This window comes from Somniosus microcephalus, chromosome 17 (assembly GCF_052327205.1).
Source record: "Somniosus microcephalus isolate GS21.2 chromosome 17, FLI_Smic_1.0, whole genome shotgun sequence".
Classification (NCBI taxonomy): domain Eukaryota; kingdom Metazoa; phylum Chordata; class Chondrichthyes; order Squaliformes; family Somniosidae; genus Somniosus; species Somniosus microcephalus.
Window position 1 is genome coordinate 77,361,307 of NC_141003.1, and position 25,716 is coordinate 77,387,022.

General features: G+C 46.8%; 1 protein-coding gene across 23 annotated transcripts in view; it reads right to left on the reverse strand.

The window, feature by feature from the left end:
- celf2 (cugbp, Elav-like family member 2) overlaps positions 1-25,716 on the reverse strand; it is an 897,865-nt gene that overhangs the window by 136,287 nt on the left and 735,862 nt on the right. For all 23 annotated transcript variants that reach the window (XM_086010717.1, XM_086010723.1, XM_086010728.1 and 20 more), the window contains one exon: positions 6,223-6,305. In XM_086010717.1, the coding sequence (XP_085866843.1) occupies positions 6,223-6,305 (83 nt within the window). The remainder of the gene's footprint in view (positions 1-6,222; positions 6,306-25,716) is intronic.

Consider the following 25,716-nt stretch of genomic DNA (forward strand, 5'->3'; position numbering starts at 1 on the left):
CCACAGCACTGCGCCTCTGGCGATGATGTCATCGCCGTGCGCAGCGCCCCGGTCGTGATCTTCGGTAGCACACCCTGACTTACCGCCGGACGCTCAGTCCAACGGGGTCAGGGCAGCGCTAATTAAAGGGGAGGTGCCGGACGGCCATTTTTGTTGCTGGCCGCCTACCAGCACCTGCCCCCGTTGTTGTCCCCGGCCTTCTGTGGAGCCCCCCACCCCCCCCCCCCGCGGGGTGCTGGCTGCACTCCGTGAGCCCGGCACTCCTCATGAGGAGTGCGGGCTCTTTTGCCGTCACTCCGATCTCTGGTAGCCCAGCTGGGTCCCGGGTCACGTAGCACTAGGCCCCTCCTCTTTAATAAGGGGAGGAAGGCCTGCAGTACTGCGGTGCGACGTACTACTCACAGCGCCCCAAGAGGGAGGCGGGGTGCTTCCAGTAGCGCCCCGCCTCCCACTCGGGGCACTAGCAGTGACTTTCAGGCGCGGGGGTGCTAAAGTTAGCGCCCCAAAGGGGGCGTGATCCAATTTTGCCCCCCCCTAGTGTCTTACGTGAAATTAATTTGGGCAGTTCCAGACTATTTCCTTGATGGCACAGCACTGCACTATGAACAGGGTTAAGACATGAGATTACCTCAATGATGTCCCCACATCCCGATTTCAGCCAGAGGTATTTTACCACATAGAGTCTTTCTAGTCCCACGAGGAACTGTTAAACACCTTTTAAAAATCCAATTAAAACTACATATACTGGATTACCCTGGTTCACTAACTTCATTACCCCCTCAATGAATGCCAGGTTTGCACAGTATGATCTATTACTTCTTTGAAAGCTGTATTCTTTAAATACTCATACCTAGCATTGTTTGCTGCCTTTGAATATTTTACCCATTATGGATATTAGGCTAACTGGCCTGTAATTACCAGGTTTGTGCCTTTCTCCCTTTTTGAACAAAGAATTGCATTTACATTTGGTATCCTCCAGTTCTCAAACACTTCTCTAATATTTATGGAGCTCTGAAAAATATTAACCAAAGCATATTAATCTCCTCCTTTCATTCCTCAAGGAGTTTAGGATGCATCCCATCTGGTCTTGGAGCCTTGTGGATATTTAATCCTTCTAGTTTCTGCATTATTTGTTAACCTCTAGAAGAGCCATGAATCATAGTAACATAGGAATTGCTAGACAAAAAAAAAGCAAGGTCCATGCAGTTCGCCTTCTACCATCCTGGTAGTCGCACGATACCACAAAAATGGCGTTTTTGACTAATTATGGCAATCAATATGAATTAGTCTACAATAGACTCAGGCATGAGGTGAGGAAAACCTCTAGTGGCGGAGACCTTTGGAAACCATAGGTCCAAGGTCACCTGTTCCTCGCAAGCATGCTACGCTCACCGCATGTCGTGTCTCAAATTACTCAAATACTGTATCCCAAAATACTACTTTTTGAGAGAAGTCTATCTAATTTGCATTTGAATGAATCAACACTCTCTGCTTTCACCGTCTCTAGGGAGACTTTTCCATAGATTTACCACTCATTCACTGAAATAATGTTTCCGTACATTGGTTTTGAATTTACCCCCCCCCCCCCGCTTCAGGCGCAGGCCGGGCCCTCTGGTACTGCCGTTCTGGACAAGGTGAAACGGCTCGTCATGGTCAACATTATCTGGCATCTTTAGAATCCAATAAATGGCAATTATATCGCCTCTCAACCTTCTCTTTCCCAGTGAGAACATGCCCAATTTACGTAATTGCTCCTCATCACCCAATCCTTCAATCATTCTGGATTCCTTCTTCTGTAGCCTTTTCGTATTGTGACGACCAGAGCTGTACACAGTATTCTCAGCGCGGTAACACCAACGATTTATAAAGTGGCAGGATTACCTCACTACTTCGGTTCAGCATTGACCTTTTAATACATCCCAACATCTGACTTGCTTTACTCACTGCCACTGAGGATTGTTATGATAGCTTCAATTTATTGCCAATCAGGACCTCCAGATCTCTTTCATTTTCCATACACATTATTTAGTGTTATTTCTGTCTACTATTAGTTGAATTTGTCTACAGTCCTCTGTGAAAACTGATGTGAGGAATCCACTTAATATAACTGCCATATTCTGAGCAACTGCAATAGTTTAATCCAATTGATCTTTTAACAACCCCTCATTCAAATGGAACAATTCTGATTCCATCTCAACCCAAATCCCAGTGGCTGAGAGTCCACAGCACAGAACTAACTCCATTAACACAGGGAGGAAGGCCGTGCCCGACTTCAATCAGTCAACTCACTGATTTCTTTTGGCTGCCCTCAACTGACCAAAAAAAACTTCATGCAATGTAAACAGAATAAAGAGTTTACAAGAATCCTGGGGCCCATCGCCAGGCACTAATCTCCAGACTGGGGTGCTAAATCTGAAAAGAAACAAACAAATTTGGGGCACGATGTACAGATGGGTCCGCTCAGAATTTCATGCTCAATAGTGTCAGGCCTGAATGAAGCACCAACAGAAATGCGCTGTGCTGCAGAGGGGTTGGATACAGGTCAAAGCTCACACGTCTCTACAGATTCAGCCTGGGGAGTGGAGGTGCGGAGTGCGGCACTGGAATGTAATGGGCACTAACCCACTGGGACGGAGGATGAAACCGATGGGCGAGTCACTCCAGGCAACTCCTGCATACTTCCGACGAGGTTGTTACAGAGTGACGCTGGTGGTGGTCTGGGTACCAGCTGATTGGCCTGCCCTGTCTACTGGGGTATAGCCATGCAGCAGAGGGGAAAGCGTGAATAAAGAGATCAGGGCATCATCATGACAGTGATCTCATTGAGAGGTTCAGGTATCGTTGTAGTCACGAGTGAAGCTTGATGGATCGATCATCTTCATTTGAAATCTAACGAGATTACTACTGTTCTCATTAGCCTCATTAAACTATGAGTTATACCTATCAGGACTTGCAAATATAGCGCTGTTCCTTCATCGCTGGAACTCCCTCCCTAACAGCACTGTGGGAGTACCTTCGCCACACGGACTGCAGCGGTTCAAGGCTGCTCACCACCACCTTCCCAAGGGCAATTAAGGATGGGCGGCGCCCACATCCCATGTATGAATAAAAAAAAGGAAAGACTGAGCAGGCTGGTGCTCTTTTTTCTCGAAATGAGAAAGCTGAGAGGTGACCTAATAGAGGTCTTTAAAGTTATGAAGGAGTGTGATAGGGTAGACGTAGAGAAGCTGTTTCCACTTGAGGAGGGGGGGGGGGGGGGGGGTCCAAAACTAGGGGCCTTAACTATAAGATAGTCACTAATAAATCCAATGAAGAATTCAGGAGAAGTTGCTTTTCCCCAGAGTGGTGAGAATGTGAAAATTGCTGCCATAAATAGTAATTGAGGAGAATAGCGTAGATGCCTTTAAGAGGCAGCTTGATAAGTACATGCAGTCTTTCAAATGAGATGTTTAGCTGAGGCCCCATCTGCTTGTTGAAGGCGAATACAAAAGATTGCATAGAGAAGGGCAACACTCCTGGTGTCCTCGGCAACATGCCTCCTTCAACCAACCCCACCAAAATAGATTATCTGGTCAATCAGTCACTTGCTATTTATGGGACCTTGTTACGTGCAAATTTGTCTGCGGCATTTCAACCGCATGACAACCATGACAGCTCTTCAAAAAATAACCCATTTGTTGCAAAGGGTTTTGGGTCATCCTGAGGATGTGATGAGGCAGAGAATTTACAGCACAGAAACGGGCCAATCGGCGTAACTGGCCTATGCCAGCGTTCAGGCTCCACACGAGCCTCCTCTTCATCTATCCCGATCAGCGTACCCTTCTATCCCTTTCTCCCTCGTGTTTATAAGGCATGGTATAAATGCAAGGCCTGCTTACAGTGATTAAGTTAGCAAAGTTATAGTGGCTTCTCCCTTGCTGAGCAGTTTAGACGAGATCCGACACAAAATTGACTCTCAAAACTGTAGCTTTAACAAGAGAAAGAGTGACAGAAACAAGTAAAATAAGGAAAAACAACATAATCAATAAATAAATGAGGTACGGTCTGTGGATGTCAAACCATGATTTATGTCATTACATTTTACTGAAATCCAAGGCACAATCCTGCCTACAGCCCTGAAATCAATCCCCTGGATTTGCCTGTTTATTGTAACATACTCCATGGAGTTCCGAGTGGGTGGCTTTAGTGCATTTTCATCTCCTTTTGAACCAGTGGCAAACCTCTGTGTGGAAACAAACAAGTACACTTCCTAGTTGAGATCCACATGAGGTATTAATCGAGAGGATTCTTAGGAACAGAAAAAGGCCACTAAATACACTAAGCCCTGATCATAATACAATCATTACAAGATATCAGGCAAGACAGTTCTTTACTGGAAATAATGCAATCTTTCCCTCTCTCTATAGATACACACACACCATGCATACGTTACACATATAGAATTAAATCAAAATCTTATCTCTAGCACATATCCGTCACACCCCAGGCATTGCACTTTGTTACAAAGGCAAACCAATCTTTAAAACAAGAGAAAGGAAGCCAGGCATTTTATCCTGGGCTCTTCTGACCTGGAGCCTGAAATTTACGAGCAATTTACCTGTAATTGACCTCTAATTCGCAAGCAGCTGCAACTGCGTGGATTCCCACCCGGAGTAACTGAGCTGCGGCCTTAAAGAGGCTCACGGGGTTAGCAGCTAAACTCCTCAATCCTGCTCAAGATCTCGGGCACCCGGGAGCAATGCCACGGGAGATCCGCCAATCCGTTCCAAATACAAATTGGGTGCAGTTCTTTACTGTCTTTCTTGAATACATCTATATAGTGTAATATGCCTCACGCACGGGTCCATTTAAACAGCGGTAATCAAAGCAGAGATTTCAGCCTCAAAAGGTATCCTTAATAAAAATCAAATTCTGCAAGACATATTTGCACAAAATTGTAATCTACTCCTGTGTCAACTGTTACGGGTTCACTGGTGCCCACTAAACAGATGTTCATTTAACTTGTTTCTATTGAATATTTTTCCAGTGTACTGATATAATTAAATTAAAGCATTCTAATTTCAGCTTTTAAAACCACTACAGAATATGGGCAATGTGACCTGCATTTCTTTTTGAGGATTGAAAGGTTTTTTCTCTCTCTCTGGACAGCTTGCTAAACAGTGGGAGGAGCAGAGCTCCAGATTAGACCAGTTCTAAGCACCGATTCCATGTCTATGTGAAAAACACGAGTGTGGTTTTAAGACTAGATTGAGGGAACTAGTGCTAATGGTAGCTCATTCAGAGAACGGCCGTAAGAATAGGCAGGAAGAGGCCATTATGTCGCACATCTTTTTGATTGGCCATCTCTACCCGTCACTTTTTGACCATCCTAGCGAATTCCCTTCTTTCCAATATTTACCAAAGATGTAGTTTCGAGTACAAAACAGCACTTCCCGATAGGCACGCGTAACAACTCTTCTACATAGAATATACAGCACAGAAACAGGCCATTACCATCTCCTTTCACCTTGCACCATCATCCCTTTTGTCTCTTAATCTCTCCTGCCTTCTATCCTATCACAGACCTTCCCCTTTGTTCTTTCCTCCCCTCCCCCCTCTCCCTGCCCCTACACTTGCTTAAAAACCTGTTCCATCTCCAGCTTTTTCCAGTTCTGACGAAGGGTCATCGACCTGAAACATTAAACTCTGTTTCTCTCTGCACAGAAACAGGCCATTCGGCCCAACCAGTCTGTGCTGGTATTTAAACTCCACACGAATCTTCTCCCATTCCATCTACCTCACCTCAGCCTTTCAGCACATCTTTCTATTCCCTTTTCTCTCATGTACTCGTCTAGTTTCCTTTTGAAAACGTCGAAGCTTTTGGTAAAATTGACAGTGAATTTCACCCTCGATCCCTTCAGCCTGCACAAATGCTTCTAATTTGCTTCTCACCCAATTTATACTTCACTGACCTTTCCCTGTGACTTACTCCACGTGCCTATTACTCTTTGGGTGAAAACATTTCCATCCTACTCCTCGTTCTTCCTTTTTAACTTCCGTCCCTCGGCATTTGCAACCGGTTGCCACGGTGAGCAATTTGCCTGGAGCAACTTTTGTTCGTCAGTCCCCCGCCGCCAGCATCACAACCTTGAAACTTTGATCAAATCCAAAGAAGACGGGCCCAAGAAGGAAGACAAGCCTCGACCTTCTGTCACCGTTTGAAATAAGATCATTGGTACTCACCGCGGGTAAAGTTTTTATATTGTGCAGGGCATTCTGTGCCTCCAGTGCAGCTTTTCTCGTGTAAAATGTAACAAAACAACACCCTGTGTGGAAAAAAAAAAAATAATGCAAGAATTTAAAAAGATAGGAAATTAAAATTAAATTTAAAAAAGACAATAAATACACAAAACTCATTAGGCTAGCAGACATCATTTTGTGCAATGTAATTTAAATGATTTAATTCTCTCCCCCCCCCCACCTTTCAAAACCCAGACTCCATTTGAAGTAATGCCAGTGTGTGCTGGGAGCAATTAGGTTTAGATGATTCATCCATTATGTCTTATTTAAATGATTAAAGACTAAGTGTGATTAGGTGGATTTAATATCCGGCAGCTCTGAATATTCTAGATACTTGCTGTAACAAGCATATCCATGTTCCCAAGCAATAATCATTCCACAGTATTATATTCTCCGAAGCAGGGTTACAAATGAAAATAGTACATTCCTCAAAACAGAAAATATAACGAGCATAAAAATATAATATAAAAACCAGACGATGCTGGAATGACACAGCATTGCTCATCGTCCTTATGGACGCACTGCGTGTTCCCAATCGTTCCTGCAATCGTATTTTTCAGGTTTCTGATATTAAGAGGGTTTTCTTTTAACGCCCAGTTTCCTCGTCTCCACATCTCCTGATGGCACCAACTTGTGGTTTCCTGGCCCCCCGTTTCCCTGAGCCTCCTCAGCAGAGTGGACATCCCTCACGCGTTAAAAAGAAAAAAAAGACTTGCATTTATATGGAACCTTTCGCGACCACTGGACGTCCCAAAGCGCTTTACAGCCAATTACAGGAAACTTTTTTTTATCCGGCACGGACGGGACCGACGTGGTGCCGGTTCATCAAAAATCCCGGATAACCGAACGCTATAGTAAAAGATACGGAGCTGAGAGCTCCGTATAAAGCAACAAACCCACAGCTTCAGAACAATGGGCACAAGTTGCAAGCGTCTCTGTAGCTTAGCAACAGCTGCAGCCACACCCTTGCACAGCAACAAATGGAGTAAAAAAAGTAATAAAAGTTACCTGAACCTACTCCTGAATTTTGCCGGTTAACCGAGCTTTCCGGTTATTTAGGTGCCGGTAAATCGAAAGTTTCCTGTAAGTAAACGCGGCAGCCAATTTGCGCACAGCAAGCTCCCAGAAACAGCAATGTGATAACGACTGGATCATCGGTTGTTGATTGAGGGATAAATATTGGCCAGGACACCGGGGAGAACTCCCCTGCTCTTCTTCGAAATAGCACCATAGGATCTTTTATGGCCACCTGAGAGAGCAGACGGGGCCTCGGTTTAACGTCTAATCCAAAAGACGGCACCTCCGATGGTGCAGCACTCCCTCAGTGCAGCACTCCCTCAGCGCAGCACTGGGAGTGTCAGCCTAGATTTCTGTGCTCAAGTCTTTGGAGTGGGACTATGAACCTACAATCTTCTAACTCAGAGGCGAGAGTGCTACCCACTGAGCCACGGCTGGCACTCTGTTAGCTTGGATAGTGAGTGTGAGCAGGGCATGAGACAGGGGAGACAGTGGTTGGGGGGGTGGAGCTATCATAGCTGAGCTCGTTCCTGTCCTCACTGGATGCCCACATACACGCACACACACCTTCTAACAAGCTGGCTGATCTTTGCTCTTCTCAGCCCAAAACAATGAGGCCAATTGTAGTCTTCCTACCACCATCCTGACAGAACTCAGCGCAGACGATTATAATATATTCAGAATAAACAGGAAAATGTAAACACGTACAACAGAATAGCATCTCTCCTGAGAGGAGTTGGGAATAGGCCGCAGACAATTGATAACAGATTTGACAAACGCAACAGGAGGTCTCTGATACTTAGAATGTTTTGCAATAATGTGCTAGGCCATTTGAGAATCAGGACTATTGCAGAACAAATTAAAAAGCAAAGAACGATAATAATACCAGACAAAATTACTGCTGTGTTTCTGGGCATTATACTCGCATTGATGTTGTGTTTTGCTTTCATCAAACACTTAACTCCTCTCCCTCGAGTGCAGCTTCACTGGTCATGTGAAACACTGCACAATCAATAGGACCTCGATTTAATAGAAAAACACACACACAGGCAGTCGCTGAGCTGCTGGCACTTCATCTCTACAGTCCTGAAACTCCGGTGTCCTTATATCCTAGGACTTATCAAAAGATTTCCCAATAAACGCACATTCGCCTGCTGAAACTGAAAGCGTTTGATCTCCGTTCAGCAACATTGCCAGCTCGCGATGATCTGTCCCCTTTTGAGGGGGCAACGGGGAGGGGTCCTACATATAAAAGTAGGTAGCTGTTGGGTTTGCCTGTACTACATCAGTGGAATGATACAGCGTGGGGTCTCTATTGACAAATAGAGAAAGACTTGCATTTATACAGCACCTTTCATGACTTCAGGACTTCACAGCCAATGAAGTACTTTTGAAGTGTAGTCACTGTTGTAATGTAGGGAACACAGCAGCCAATTTGAGCACAGCAAGCTCCCACAAGCAGCAATGTGATAATGACCACATAATCTGTTTTTCGTTATGTTGGTTGAGGGACAAATATTGGCCAGGATATGGCATAGGAATGAAGTTTGTTTTGAGGCAGCAATGTATGAAGCAAGTGATGTACAGGAAACTTTTTTTTATCCGGCACCGACGGGACCGACGTGGTGCCGGTTCATCAAAAATTCCGGATAACCGAAAGCTATAGTAAAAGATACGGAGCTGAGAGCTCCGTATAAAGCAACAAACCCTGTTGCTTAGCAACAGGTTCAGAACAATGGCCACAAGTTGCAAGCATCTCTGTAGCTTAGCAACAGCTGCAGCCACACCCTTGCACAGCAACAGATGGAGGAAGGCAAGTACAATATGAAGTAAAACTTACCGGAACCTACTCCTGAATTTTGCCGGTTAACCGAGATTTCGGGTTATTTAGGTGCCGGTAAATCAAAAGTTTCCTGTACTACAATACATGGAAAAGATGGTGCTTCCTTGCATCTCCGAGTACAGTCAGTCCCAATACCAGGCCCCCCTGCACGGATTTCAAAGTAGCTCAGGCAGATCTCCCCTGGAGCAGGTCAAATCACTTGTCTAAGGAGATTGAACTAGGGAGATAACAGATGCTACCAAGCCAAAATTATGAATTCAGATGAAAGCAATAACAACAACCACCTGTTTTTATATAGCACCTTTAACGTAGTAAAACGTCCCAAGGCGCTGCACAGGAGTATTTTAAGACAATTAGGGCAGGTGACCAAAAGCTTGGTCAAAGAGGTAGGTTTTAAGGAGCGACTTAAAGGAGGAAAGAGAGGTAGCGAGGCGGAGAAGGTTAGGCAGGGAATTCCAGAGCTTAAGGCCGAGGCAACAGAAGGCACGGCCACCGATGGTTGAGCGATTATAATCAAGGATGCTCAAGAGGGCAGAATTAGAGGAGCGTGGGGGGGGGGGGGGGCGGGGGGCGGTTGTGGGGTTGAAGGAGATTACAGAGATAGGGAGGGGGCGAGGCCATGGAGGGATTTGAAAACAAGGATGAGAAGCATGCAACAACATGCTTTTTATTACTACTTTAAGTCTCTATCCCGTCTTACATTCGATGTGATGCTATTTTAATTTGCGACTCGTTGTTCAGCCCCAATGAATACCATCTGGATACTGAGCAACCGTCACTAATCACAGCTGTTAAGGATGCTGACAACATTTTCACCAGAAAAAAAATCACTGCCGAATATTACATGATATTCCAATTAGTATGTTTTTTAAGACAGAGACTATTTACATAAGGGCTTTCAGCAGCTGGTAAGGAGGAAACATCTGGGGGGGGTGGGAGAGAATGCATTCTCCTGTGCATTCTACACTGCTAAAGCTTTGTTACTGATATTCTATTAAATAGAACTCAATGCCTCGCTGTGGACTGCCTACTTGCACCACTACTGTCGAGCTGCCAGCTCCCGATCAGCGATCATTGGATGTAGCCCTCCAGTCGCACAAGTTAATGGCTGCACTGACCGGTGTGGAGCTAGGTCGCGCATAGCAGGAGGTTCTCAGCATCGGGTCCGAGCCTGTGCTGAATTGCCTGGTTTCAACTTTGGCAGTGGTGGCGCGCCGCAGTGGGGCCCAGCAGCATCTCTGACGAGGCAGAGGGAGGACGGGGGAAGGAATCTCAGTCAGGAGGGGGGGCGCCTGGTCTCCCAATCGGGATTCAGTGATCCCCGCCCTCCCTGTTGGAGCATGCACATGTGTAGACATCAGGGGAAGAAAGGACGGGGGCTGGGAACTCCACAGTGATACAGCCGGCTGAAACCTGCCGTCTAGGCTCTCGCACGCGGTTGGGATGGGATCATGGCTCGAGGTCCAAAAAAAGAAACTCATCGAGATCCCCACTGGCCCACATGACATGTCACAGAAATAAGTAGGAAGAAATAAGAAAAAGAAAAAGTAACTTACATTTATATAGCGCCTTTCACGACCCCAGGAGTCCCAAATCGCTTTACAACCAATGAAGCACTTTTTGAAGGGTAGCCTCTGTTGTAATGTAAGAAATGCGGCAGCTAATTTGCACAGCAAGGTCCCACAAAAAGCAAAGAGATAATGACCAGGTAATCTGTTTTAGTGATGTTGATTGAGGGATAAATATTGGCCAGGACACCGGGGAGAACTCCCCTGCTGTTTTTCGAATAGTGCCACGGGATCTTTTATGTCCACCTGAGGGGGCAGACGGGGCCTGGGTTTAACGTCTCATCCGAAAGACGGTGCCTCCGACAGTGCAGCACCCCCTCCCTCTCTGGCGTGTCGGCCTGGATTTAGCACTCAAGTCTCTGGGGTAAGACTTGAACCCACAACCAAGGCTTCCCTATTTTCAAAAAAAACTTCTGATACCTTTTTAGAAATTTCACGATCATATAATCTGGTACAAAACCAGACAGGTTCTAACTCTGCTCGCTTTACAACCAGCGAGATTCACATGGTTGCCACGGCAAATTCTACTTATAGCAAGTTCCATCAAACAAAAGATGAGTTTAAACAAATCTTCCTTTTATGAAATCTGCAGCTCAGATAAAATCAGTGGAGGTTGAATTGTTGCCCCTTCCTTGCTGATATTTTATTTTCACTGCTGTGTCCCACAAGAAGAACATAAGAAATAGGAGCAGGAGTAGGCCATTCGGCCCCTCGAGCCTGCTCTGCCATTTAATGAGATCATGGCTGATCTGATCTTGGGCTCAGCTCCATTTCCCTGCCCGCTCCCCATAGTCCATAAGTTCAAAAATCTGTCTATCTCCACCTTAAATATATTCAATGACCCAGCCTCCACAGCTCCCTGGGGCAGAGAATTCCACAGATTTACGACCCTCTCAGACAAGAAATTCCTCATCTCAGTTTTAAATAGGCGACCCCTTATTCTAAAACTATGCCCCCTAGTTCTAGATTCCCCCACGAGGGGAAACATCTTCTCTGCATCTACCTTGTCGAACCCCCTCAGTATCTTATATGTTTCAATAAGATCACCTCTCATTCTTCTAAACTCCAATGAGTATAGGCCCAGCCTGCTCAACCTTTCTTCATAAGTCAACCCCTTCATCTCAGGAATCAACCTCGTGAACCTTCTCTGAACTGCCTTTAATGCAAGTATATCCTTCCTTAAATAAGGAGACCAAAGCTGTACGCAGTACTCCAGGTGTGGTCTCACCAATACCCTGTACAGTTGTAACAGGACTTCCCTGCTTTTATACTCCAATTCTCTTGCAATAAAGGCCAACATTCCATTTGCCTTCCTAATTACTTGCTCTACCTGCATGCTAACTTTTTGTGTTTCATGTCCCCAGTGAGCTTTATAAATTACAGCAAAACTTCACAATTTTCAGACGCAATACTGTAATTATTCTTCACTGAAATACTCTTCCACTAAGTCAACAACGGCAAATGAAAACTTAAATGATATAAGCGAGCTTACAAATCGCTCATCTGAGTAAAGATTCTGGTCCTGATCTAGTGTAGGCACCTCCAACAGGTGCCTCAGGATCTCTTGAAAACCAGCTTGCTATGTTGGCTTGTGCTGACTGTTGCCGCAGAGTGTGTTTAGTTTTCATTACCTCCCCTCTTCTCCTGCAGGTGCTGGCTCATCCGAGGTTCCAGATTCCCGAGGGCGGGTGGCCCTCTGGGGCCCTTGCCCCAAAGCGATGTGCCAGTGGGTGGTTGTGTGCAGTGACAAGCCCTTTCAAGCTTCGGTAAAAGCAAGTTCTGGTGGCAAGAAAATCTAAAAGCTACTGTAAATGCTCAGCTCTGCATATTATAGTCTCTGGGTTCAATCAGTAGCAATCAGAAGCACTCTCTTTCAGATCATTCCAAGCACTGATTACAATTGGGGCTACCATCTACACCCCTCAGTGTGAGACACTTTCAATGATAAAATTTTAATCGATTTCGCCTTACCAAAGTAAACCAGACCACGATCCATTCAGTACAGCAGAAGATTGTGAACACATCGGGCTAGATTTTCGTTTTTCGCGGAGCCGTCAGGCGGGGTTTCAGGCGTGTGGGGGGGGGAGGGAAATCCCAAATTTGGGGGTCCCGACACTATCCCGCCCAAAACCCCGCCCCACGTAAGTTTCAGGGGCGGCGGGTACCCGCCCCGCACTGGGATCCACTGAAACCAGGCGGGAAGGGATTAGTGCCAATTAACTGCCTGTTAACAGGCAGTTTTTAGCCTAATCCCTATTTTGAGGGGTTTCGTGTGGGATTCCAGACGGCTCCAAACCACGCCAGGTAGAACAGTTGGGCCGTCGGGTTGAAGGAGTTGGAGGGGTCGCGATATTGGCGCTCAGGTGAGTGATGGGTGCATGAGTGTAAAGGTAAGTGTGTTTGGTGTGTCTAAAGTGTGTAAAGAACTTTTACTTACCTGTACTTACCTTAAGAGCCTTTCTTCCTGTAGCCGTCGGGAGCGTATCACTCAGCCGGAACTGAAAGCTGAATGGCTGCGATCTGTCAAAAGTGACAGCCTTCAGCTTTGAGTGCCGGTGTGAGTTCTAACTGAGTCTGTGCAGAATGACTCATGTTAGAACTCAGAGTGTCAGTGTTTCACAGCTTCAAACAGCTGTAAAACACTGATATTTCATCTGTCAAGAACTCTTGACAGATGAAATTGCAGTCTGTGTCGTCACCTGTTGCCGGGTGGCCCTTAATTGGCCTGCTGAGCCCGCTGGGCGGGCTCAACAAGGTCAATCAAGGGAAATTCGCGCGGATTGGCCAGACGTCGAAGTAGGCGGGTCAAAAACCCGAAAGGGGAAGTCCCGCCTTCTTCCTGACAGGTTCGGCAAAATCTACCCCATCCATTTATTTAGTGGCTCCCCATGTCCATTTGTCTCAAAGGGGGCAAAATTCGGTTGCCTTGCGCCTCCCGTTAGCACCCCAAGGCGCAAAGCAACTAGCGCCCGGGCGCAGAGCCGCTAATGCCTCCCGCAAAATTCAGCAGGAGGCTAGCGGCGGCGGTCGCCGGTAGTGCCCCACGGCGTGCGCCTCTGGCGATGCCGTCATTGCTGTGCGCAGGGCCCCGCTCGCAATCTTGGGTCGTGTTCCCTGGCGTGCTGCCGGACGCTACGTCAGACAGGATCAGGAGGGGCGTTCTTGCGGTCAGGGCGGCAAATTTAAAGGGGAGCTGCCGGGCGACCATTTTTTTTTGTGGGCCGCCCGCCAGCGCCTGCTCCCTCCGGCTGCGATCCGTCAAGAGGAGAGCCGGGCTCTTTTGCCGGCACCCCGCTCCCCGGTGGTCCAGCAGGGCCCTTGTGCGCGCTGCGCTAAGCCCCTCCCCTTTAATCAGGGGAGGGAGGCCTGCAGTACCGCGGCGCTATGTGCTGGCGCGCGTGGGGCGCTGCGACACGTAGCACCGCAGTATTGAACTGGAGCGGCCCAAGAGGGAGGGGGAGAGCTTCCAGTAGCGCCCTGCCTCCTGCTTGGGGCACTACCAATTCAATTTCGGGCACGGAGGGCGCTAACTTTTTGGGGGCGTTGGAGTAGCACCCCGGCGAAGTTAGCGCCCCGCGAGCCAATTTTCACCCCCCAAGTGCTTCACACAATTAATTACTTTTTGAAGTGGCCCCGATTGTTGGAATGTCAGCAAAGGCAGCAACTGATCGGTGCCAGAAACGCCCCGTAAACAGCAACGAGGCACAGGGACCATTTGTTGAAGGGGGGAACGTTGGTGAGGGCGACAGTGGAGCTGCCACCTCTTCGAGTCGTGCCGCGGAATCTTTAATGTTCAGCTGAACCTCCAGAACAGTCAGACGGGGGAACCTCGGGGGGAGTCCAGAACCAGGGGTCACAGTCTAAGGATAAGGGGTAAGCCATTTAGGACTGAGATGAGGAGGAATTTCTTCACCCAGAGAGTGGTGAACCTGTGGAATTCTCTACCACAGAAGGCAGTTGAGGCCAATTCATTAAATATATTCAAGGAGGAGTTGGATATATTTCTTAAGGCTAAAGGGATCAAGGGATATGGGGAGAAAGCAGGGACAGGGTACTGAATTTGGATGATCAGCCATGATCGCATTGAATGGCGGAGCAGGCTCGAGGGGCCGAATGGCCTACTCCTGCTCCTATCGTCTATGTTTCTATGTTAACATCTGATCTGAAGGTCAGCACCTCCGACAGTGCAGCACTCCCTCAGTAGTGCACTTGAGCCTCAGTCTAGATTGTACTGGAGTCTGAGTCCGGTGTAAGTAAGCCTTGAATGCACAACCTTCTGATTTGGAGGTGAGAGAGCTACAGGCGGAGCGCCAAGGCAGCAACACAGCTCTTTTAAACGTGTGGTTTTTGTTTTTAATTACTTTTTGTGCATTGTTCTTTTCGTTACTTTATTTGTTCTTTTATTGTTTCACAAACTTACAATAACTTAGCGACAAGAACGACGCTTGGAAAACTGTGTACTGATGCCCAATTTAGTACTGCCGTGTCAATGATGTGAAGGGTCTCCTCTGCCATAGTGTTGTCCACGGCAAATATTCACACCAGAGGGTTACATTTTGTACATGACTTTCCGTACACACGGCAAGCTCATTGTTGAACTGGATTTGGGCCGGACGTGTAGCGGTGACTGATGTGGCACAAATTAGACAAAAGGAGGACTTTTGTCTCTCATTGTCAGAAATTTTGGAACATGGGATACCTCTATCGACACCAACATGCACCTTGTTAGTTTTAATTAACTGCAGATGGGAGACTTTACTAATGACCTGCTGATCCTTCGGAGATTGAATCATAGAATCGGGCAGCACAGAAGGAGGCCACTCAGCCCATCATGCCCGTGTCAGCTCCTTGGGAGAGCTACCCAATTACAGGAAACTCTTTTTTATCCGGCACCGACGGGACCGACATGGTGCCGGTTTATCAAAAAGTCCGGATTACAGAGAGGTATAGTAAAAGGTACAAGAGCCCCGTACACGGCCACAGATCCAGGCGTCCCTGTTGCATGGCAACAGGTGCAGGAACCCCGGCCACAGATCCAGGCGTCCCTGTTGCATAGCAACAGGTGCAGGAACCCCGGTTACACGGCCACAGATCCAGGAACGGCCACTAATGTGAAGTAAAACTTACCTGAACCTACTCCTGAATTTTGCCGGTTAACAGAGATTTCCGGTTATTTAGGTGCCGGTAAATCGAGAGTTTCCTGTAGTCCCACTGCCTGCTCTTTCCCCGTAGTCCTGCAAATTTTTCCATTTCAAGTATATGTCCAATTCCCTTATGACACTCGTAGATAAAGGATCGTCTGTTGATGCTCTCATTAATGAGCGGTAAATACCTGGGTATGTCGGCCCAACATGAAGAATAACGTGTGCCTTTACAACTTTGAACTAAGGACAGGCAGTGTTTGCACAGTTTTAATCAGAACCCTAAACTTTGTGGAGATTGGTGGGTTGGCCAGGCTGCCTGACGCACTGGCCCAGATTTTCCTGCAACGGTGAAATCGGCGATTTACACAGTAAAATTCGCCGTCTAGCGTGCTGGTCTCCCCGTTGCAAACTTGTTCCCAAATTTTGGTGGTTTTCCAACTAGAATACCTCTAGAAATACGGTCTGCCCCACCGGTGACAGAGGCTGTAGGTCCCGCATTGGACTCATCAGTCACCTGAGAACTCATTTTTAATGTGGAAGCAAGTCATCCTCGGTTCCGAGGGACTGCCTAAGAAGAAGAAGAAGAAACGCCGCAATCAGGCACTCGGCGGCGATCGAAGAGCTGGAGTGACTGCACATTGGCCAGCCGAAGCTGCGAGAGGGATCGAGTGAACAGGGGTGCAATTTCTTAAATAAACGCGAATCTACAATCGAGCTTTGTATTGAACACTGATGTCCTGCTGAAGTACTCATGTGCCCATGACAGAAAAATTTAGATAATTGACTTGGCTAAGTAAACGAATGAGTCGAAACTACCTTGGTTCCTTTGTGATTTGAGGCAGGTGTAATGTTGCCAGGATAGCCACCGTCACAATATTATAGCAACAAACTTCCGAGTAAATGATAAATAATACTGTGGAATGCAACTGATTTTGGCTCTCCGTTTTCCACACTGATCCTGGAGCAATAAATCACGCTGCCGCCAGGTCTCCAGTGCCATTATCTTTAAGTCTAAGTGACCGCAGCGCGAAAACTGGTTTAAGTGCAAGAAAAATAGGGATCGCCATTGATTTTGATGGGGATTGTTGGGGGGGGGGGGGGGCGGGCGTTGCGGAGCTGTGATAATTAACTTCTCACTGATACTAGGGTTAATGTGGAGCAGCGCAAAAATCCCAGGAAAATAATGTACTGTAGTGGCATAATTAATGGTCTAAGTCACTTACTCCATATCTGGGGCCAGTGCCTTAATTTGGGCAAGAAGAAGCACTTCAAAAGGAAAGTTTTTCGATCGATTGAGGAAGTCCAGAACAGGAGAAGAATGGTATTAGAAACAGATCAGATTGTTTTGAGAAGTTTGAGAAAGTGGTTTGAACAGAGCTAGAAGTTAGAAGATTTTTTGGAGAAGTGCATGGCGAATTGTTTTTAATACAGTACTGTAACTAAACTGGCAGCGGTTCAGTGAAGTCCTTTGTCTTTATATCCACCTAGTCCTGGGAGTTAATGGGCATAGGTCCCTGAAGGTGGCAGGACATATCGAGAAAGTGGTTAACAAAGCATATGGGATCTTGGGCTTCATAAATAGAGGTATTGAGTACAAAAGTAGAGAAGTTATGCTGAAACTTTATAAAGCGCTGGTTAGGCCACAACTGGAGTATTGCGTCCAGTTCTGGTCACCACACTTTAGAAAGGATGTGAAGGCCCTTGAGAGGGTGCAGAAGAGATTTACCAGGATGGTTCCGGGGATGGGGGATCTTAGCTACAAGGACAGGTTGGAGAAGCTGGATTGGTTTTCATTAGAGCAAAGGAGGTTGAGAGGTGATTTGATAGAGGTGTACAAGATTATGATGGGTTTGGATAGGCTAGACGGGGAAAGGCTGTTCCCACTAGTTGATGGTACAAGGACTAGGGGACACAGATTTAAGGTTTTGGGCAAGAGATACAGGGGGGATGTGAGGAAAAACTTTTTTACACAGCGAGTGGTGACGACGTGGAATTCGCTGCCGACGGATGTGGTGGAAGCGGAGAAGCTCAATGTTTTCAAGGGGAGACTGGATAGGCACTTGAGGGAAATAAACTTGCAGGGCTACGGGGATAGAGCGGGGGAATGGGACTGACTAGATTGCTCTACAGAGAGCCGGCACGGACTCGATGGGCCGAATGGCCTCCTTCTGCGCCATTATGACCCTATGACTAGTCCAAAAGGTTTAAGAGGGCAATCTTTCACTGACGTTTGTTCGTCAGTCTGTAAGTTGAAAGAGATTGTGAAAGATTCTGTGAACAGAGTGACACTATGTTAAACTGAACCCAGCTAATCCGGAGAGCAAGTACTAGACTGTTGGTCATGATTACTTTGACAATTGTATTGCTGCCTGCTCAGAACTAGTGAAACAAGGCGGTTGTTAGTAATACATCCGTCTCTGCTGTCACTCCTCTGATGTGAGTTAAGGAGTTAAATGATGGACAGTCTGGTGCTGCTTTCCCACTGATGGCCAAACAGTGGCTTAATTAATTTTTTTATTGAACTGGTTTATTGGACAACTCCAGAGCCAAAGGTTAGGCATCGTGTGTTAAGCCTAAGACAAACAACAAAACTTGATCTCATTTTCCTAGGTTCGTGATAAGAATGATTCTGCCGGGAAGTTTCTGCTGCTACCACTGGCACTTCCGATGCGATAAAAACCGATAAGGAAACCAATCTGTGAGCAGCCTGACGTTGAGCCAAGTGTTAGACTGAGCCTTGTAATTAATGGCAAAGGAATTGAGGGTCAGATTCCTGAAAACTCGTAGGCTTGACAGCTTTCCAAAAGCGGTAATAATGGTGGGACTGCGAGACGTTCCTTATTGCACGGCTGAATCAGCGCGCGCAGCCAGCGTTCACACTTTAAAAAAAAAAAATTCAGCCAATTCTCCCTCGTCCCTATGGCAACGCTTTTGGCCTCCAGTTGTCACTTCCCACTGCTCCATGGCTGAAATCAGGAACTCAGTGGAGCAAGGCATCAGACTCTCATTCTATCACTGCATGGCACTACAAGTTGGTGCTTCAGTGCACCATATCAATGCTGGCAGTTTCAATCAATGCTAAAGGGCCTTGCTCCCCTGAAAATTCATGTACTTGCTGGTTAATGTAGTGAATGCATGAGCTGTACAGATCAGGCCTGTTCCCTGGTTTGTTCTGAGTTAGCTGACCGCATCTACGGCAGCGGTTGGGCTGCTACTTTTTTTCTACAAAGTCCTGCATTTACATGGCGCCTTTCACGACCACCGGACATCCCAACGCGCTTTACAGCCAATGAAGCACTTTTGAAGTGTAGTCACTGTTGTAATGTAGGAAATGCGGCAGCCAATTTGCGCACAGCAAGCTCCCACAAACAGCAATGTGATAATGACCGGATAATCTGTTTTTGTTACATTGATTGAGGGATAAATATTGGCCCAGGACACTGGGGATAACTCCCCCTGCTCTTCTTCGAAATAGTGCCGTGGGATCTTTTACGCCCACCTGAGAGAGCAGACGGGGCCTCGGTTCAATGTCTCATCCGAAAGGCAGCGCCTTCAACAGTGCAGCACTCCCTCAGTACTGCACTGGAGCGTCAGCCTAGATTTTTGTGCTCAAGTCTCTGGAGTGGGACTTGAACCCACAACCTTCTGACTCAAGAGGCAAGAGCGCAAACTCACTGAGCCCCAGCTGACAGGTACTACGGTATATAAATGGAAGTTGTCGATGTTGCTGCAACTGGCCTCAATGATCCCGGGCCGGGAGGCAAGTTTCCCACACCTGAATGATATAGAGTGTGCGCCTCTGGACATTGAGTAAGCATGGAGTGTGAGCTTGGCGGTCATAGCTTCCGCGGTTGAATAGCCTGTTTAGGTTTGAACATGAAGAGTGGCCATTTGGATGAGGTGATGATGTGCGGGCTGCATCATTAGTCAGCAGCTTTCAGAAAACAAGGAGGGAGGAACGGGTTCACGTGCCCACACAATATGGAGTATCCTCCACACTAATACAGACGCATTAGAGATTGCTGGTACCATCCTGTCAGGATAGTGAAACTAAACTTCTCACCATTTACAATGGAAACGTCTAAAGCTACCTTGGCTTCTGTCGTATCACGCAGCTCTACTTAATGCTGAAGTTAACATAATTGAATCTCTATGTGCCCCATTGTACATTAAGCATAGAAATTCTGGGTTCCTGTAAAAGTAATGGAAAGAAAATGATGTTTCTCGTAAGTGTCAGTTCACTAGGTACTAGTCAATAAAAGGCAACCTTCTAATGCACATTTTTATCTCAGCAATAGCACTTAGTGTAGGAGTAAAACACTTGATTCATTTACCTCCAGAGAGGCTGTCAGTTCCTAGTTAACATTTTACAGTGGAGGAGAGTGCTGATTTCTGAGTGATAGTCAAGTGAAATCATTCACATCCCTACCTTATGGTCATGGGTTCAAGTCCCAGGTTGTCGGGTTAACTGAATCCACCGACTGCTGTGAGGATGAGCTTTGTCAGTTCTAGGTTGGGCTAAAGGGTGTTATGTATCATTGGAAGTGAAGGTTTATGTTGGGGTGGGGTGGGGGGTAAGAGAATATTGGCACTGTCTACTTTTTGGTTCATCATGAAGTGAGATTTGACTGGAAAACATTGTGGAGATGCCGGTGATGTGGACTGGTTTATTCTCCATGCTGAAGGAGCCTGCATCATGCCAACAGGTCAGGTACGTCTTCTAACAGTGAGCTGCAATGGTTTGCAGAGCCTAATATTGGGCTCCCTTGATGTCTCAATGTGAATTATCTGGTGTAGAATGGAGATCAGGAAGGTCCTGGATTTGATCCCTGGCCTTTACCGAGTAAGCTCATATGATTTGGGCTGGCAGTAAAGGTGCTACAATTGGCTTTAGGGTGGCTCAGTTAGGCAGAGAAAAAAATAAATCTAAAGGTCTCCACTCCTGGTTGCTAAATCTATTATCCCCAATGCAAAACGTACAAGGCGTCAGGTGAAAGTATAAGATAGGAGATAGGCTGTGCTTCCCCCATGATAGAAAAGCCTGATGACACTCAGTGTTGACACTTATACAAGAGGAGAGTAAGAGAAATGGCTAGGTAATCTGTTTTTGGTGGTGCTTGAGGGAGCAATGTTGGTCAAGACACCTGGTAAACTACCTACTCTTCAAATTGTGCCACATTTCCTACATTACAACAGTAATGACTCTGTAATTTCCTCCAGCCCCACAAACCCCCGCCCCCCCCCCCCCACCCCCAGCCGAGATATCTGCGCTCCTCTAATTCTGACCTCTTGAGCATCCCTGATTATAATCGCTCGATCACTGGTGGCCGTGCCTTCAGCTGCCGAGGCCATAAGCCCTGGAATTCCCTCCCTAAACCTCTCCGCCTCGCTACCTCTCTTTCCTCCTTTAAGGCTCTACTTAAAACCTACCTCTTTCACCAAGCTTATGGTCACCTGTCCCAATCTCTCCTCGTGTGGCTCGGTGTCAAATTCTGCTTGATAACACTCCTGTGAAGCGCCTTGGAACGCTTTACTACAGTAAAGGCGCTATATAAATACAAGTTGTTGTTGTGACTACACATCAGAAGTACTTCATTGGCTATAGAACGCCTTGGGACGTCGTGGGATCGTGAAAAGCGCTATATAAATACAAGTTGTTGTTGTGACTACACATCAGAAGTACTTCATTGGCTATAGAACGCCTTGGGACGTCGTGGGATCGTGAAAAGCGCTATATAAATGCAAGTTCTTTGTTTCTTTATGGAATCTACACTGTCCACCTGCACCACCGGAACGGGCAGACAAGAGTTCGGTTCAACCTTCCATCTTTGGAGCGCTCCCTCAGAACTGCCCTGGGGTGTCAGTCTAGATTATGCACCCACATTCTGGAGTGGGAGTTTGAATCCACAAGCTTCCAAACCTGAGCACGTTCAGGAGGGGTAGAGAATTATAGAGGGGTGGTAAGAGAAATGAACAACATGTTTGGGAGCAGAACCTCTCGATGCTCCAGCAGTTAGTGAAGATTAATGATAGTCGTGTTTACCTTGGGATAGGGCGGGCTCATTGTCAGCTTTTGGAAAGAAAATAAGGAGCTTTAGAAAGTAAAGCGTTAGCGCTTAAGGAACTCTGGTTTCAGCAGGAATCTGTGCAGCAGTGGGAAAATCGTGTCCCCATAGATTTACAGGGGGGAAAACAGCGAACCGTGTTAAACATACTGATGTTTTTCCGCTCACTTTCAGTCACCAGATGATGGAGCATTTTAAAATCTTGGAGAAAATGGATGATTTGACAACTGCAATTTCCGTACTGCCTCGGGGAACATTTCTTGGTGATATTTTTGCGTTTTATCAGGTTTCTCCCCTTCTCTCAGGAAGGTGCTGACTCCTGTCATAGTTCCATAGGCACGACTGACCCTCTGGTACCTTGCCCAAGTGACCATTCTTTATGTGTGAGGCTGGACAGTGATTGTCAGCAGCCTATTATTCACTAATTAACATTGCCTTGCTTTGCTCCTTATCTAATATATACTCTTGTGCTAATGATTACACTTATTATCTTGCTAGCTCTTACCTCTATGTCACACATTTCCTTGTGCTAGTTATTACTATCTATGCAAGACACTCTTGCTAGCTATTCCACCCCGCTAGCTATTACTCTGTGTAAGACACCGTCTAGCTAGTTATTTCTATGCAAGATACTCCCTTGCTAGCTATTATCTTTGTACTGTAACACTCTCTTGCTTGCTATTACTCTCTGTATAACATCCAGTCATCATTAGGCACATTTATGTTCAGGAAGTTTTTGTCCCTGTTTGGGGAGAGTGACCTCTATGTGCCAGTCTCGTCCTTTAAAACTTGGTGGTGAGCTGTAGTCCCTGCAGGTGTACTGGGTTCCATTGTGTGTATCCCGAAAAAGCTGTACACTTTGGGGGTGATTTTTCCAGCCCTGGGGAGGGGGGCTGCCGGGAAAATGGCAGAATTTGGAGGCGGGTACCCATCCTGTCCCCAACCCGCCTCCGTGCCATTTTCCCAGGAGGCGGGTACCCGACCCGCGCTGGGAGCCGCCTCCACGAGGCGGGAAGGGGATTAGTGCCAATTAACTGGCTGTTAACAGGTAGTTAACAGGCAGTGTTTTTGGAGAAACCCTATTTTCAGCCCTGTTGTGTGGGCCTCCCGACAGCTCCAAACCTCGCCAGGGTCAGCGAGGCGGGCCGTCGGTCTGCGGGGGCCTAAGGGCTGAGATGTCCGGTGTGCAGGTGAGTGATGGGTGCAAGTGTGGTCAGGTTAAGTGTGTGAGGTGTGTGTAAAGTGTTTTAATAAGTTTTACTTACCTTTACTTCTTCCTGCAGGCTTCCTTCCTTCAGGTCTCGGGGATCCCTCAGCTCACCGGCACAGAAAGCAGAATGGCCGCTGAACTGTCAAAAGCTGCAGCCTTCTGCTTTCTGGTCAGGAAGGCTTTCTAATTGAGTCTTGAGTAAAGACTCAACTTAGAAGACAGATTGTCAGTGTTTGACAGCTTCACGTTCCATCTGTCAAAAGCTCTTGACAGATGAAACGTCACTCGCTGACGTTCTATGTAACTGGCTTCCCCTTAATTGGCCTGCGAAGCCCGCTGGGCGGGCTTAACAAGGTCAATCAAGGGAACATAGTGTGGGTTGGCCACAAGTCGACGGAGGCGGGACTAAAGCCCGACAAGTGTGAGTCCCGCCTCCAAAAGCTCCCCATTGAGAAAATCCAGCCCTTTGTCCTTCTCCAAGTGCTTCTTCAGTGGACCTCTGGAACAGAGGCTCCACACCCATTTTCCTCACTGGAGGACCCAGAGAAACCGTTTTCTGCTTTGGCATTTTGAAAATATAAGAACACAAGAATTAGGGGCAGGAGTAAGAATTAGGGGCAGGAGTAAGAATTAGGGGCAGGAGTAAGAATTAGGGGCAGGAGTAAGAATTAGGGGCAGGAGTAAGAATTAGGGGCAGGAGTAAGAATTAGGGGCAGGAGTAAGAATTAGGGGCAGGAGTAAGAATTAGGGGCAGGAGTCGGCCATATGGCCCCTCGAGCCTGCTCCGCCATTCAATAAGATCATGGCTGATCTTCGACATCAATTCCCACTTTCCCGCCCTATCCCCATATCCCTTGCTTCCCTTAGTGTTCAAAAATCTATCAATCTCAGTCTTGAATATACTCATGAGCATCCACAGCTCTCCAAAGATTCACCATCCTCTGAGTGAAGAAATTCCTCCTCATCTCAGTCCTAAATGGCCGCCCCCTATCCTAAGGCTGTAACCTCTAGTTCTAGGCTCTCCAACCAGGGCAAACAACCTCTCAGCATCTACCCTTTCAAGCCCTCAATGAATTTTTATGCGTTTCAATGGGATCGCCTCTCATTCTTCTAAACCCCAGAGGATACCGGTCCATTCTGCTCAATCTCTCCTCATAGGACAGCCCTCTCATCCCAGGAATCAATCTAGTGAACCTTTGTCGCACTCCCGCTATTGTATTATTTTAGTAAAGAAAGAGGAGGCCAAAATAACAAGTGGAGAATCTGCTGCTAAATCCCACCACGATTAACAGATCAACAAAGCAGGTGCGTAAGTGCCTTTTGGTATTATCACAGTCTGATCATTCACAAGGGCAAACGCAGGGAGACGGGCTCCCCACATTTACTCTGCTGGAACAGGTGGCCTTAACCTGATGGCAGATTAATGGACCTCATTTCTTCACTGATGTCAGTTGCCGACAGCTCCCACTGTTTAATACAGACTTGCATTTATCTAGCACCTTACCATGTCACTCAGAAATGTTTCGCGCTGCTTCACATTACAAATGAATTACTCTCTACTGCAGTCACTGCAGGCAAATGCAGCCGCCTATTCTGCCCACAGCTCCAACAGCAGTGAGATGAATTGGCAGTTTTTTGGTGGTGTTTGGTTGGACTATACTTGAGAGTGCAGCTCACAGTGGGAAACCCACACCTCTGCAGTCGGCCGCACTCCTGCAAATGCCTCTTATCAGCGTAACACAGCAAATACCTAGAGTCAGTCTGTCTGAATAACAAGGATATCAAAATTACTTCTAGTTTCACTCAGTTGGTAGCACACTCGCCTCTGAGTCAGAAGGTCATGGGTTCAAGTCCCACTCCAGAGACTTGAGCATGCAAGCTAGGCTGACGCTCCAGTGTAGTGCTGTGGGAGCGCTGCACTGTCGGAGGTGCCGTCTTTCGGATGAGATGTTAAACCGAGGCACCGTCTGCTCTCTCAGGTGGACGTAAAAGATCCCATGGCCACTATTCCGAAGAAGAGCAGGAGGGGGGGGGGGGGGGGGGGGGGGAAGTTATCCCCAGTGTCCTGGACCAATATTTATCTCTCAATCAACATAACAAAAACAGATTATCTGGTCATTATCACATTGCTGTTTGTGGGAGCTTTGAGTGCAAATTGGCTGCCGCGTTTCCCACTTTACAACAGTGGTTCCACTTCAAAAGCTGTAAAGCGTTTTGCGACGCCCGGTGGTTGTGAAAGGCGCTATAGAAATGCAAGTCTTTCTTTTCTTTCTATCGGGTGTCATAAAAAGACGTTTAACATTGATGCCGTTAAAAAAAAAACATTGCAACATAAATGCTGCTGACCATTTCCAAGAAGCTTTTCCAGACTTTTTTCCCCAGGCATCTAAGCATGAACACTTCAGCAATTCCATGAAAGGAGATTTCTAAAAAGTCCGTTGATTATATTGTAGCACAAAGCCATCGGCAAGGTTTTTATTTTTCTAGAAAGCATGGGGGAAGGGGGAGGTGTGCGGGATTGAGTCTGACAGGAATTTCAATCATTATCTTGACTGTAACTGGTCATTTTTTGTCACTGCTGTGGGATAGA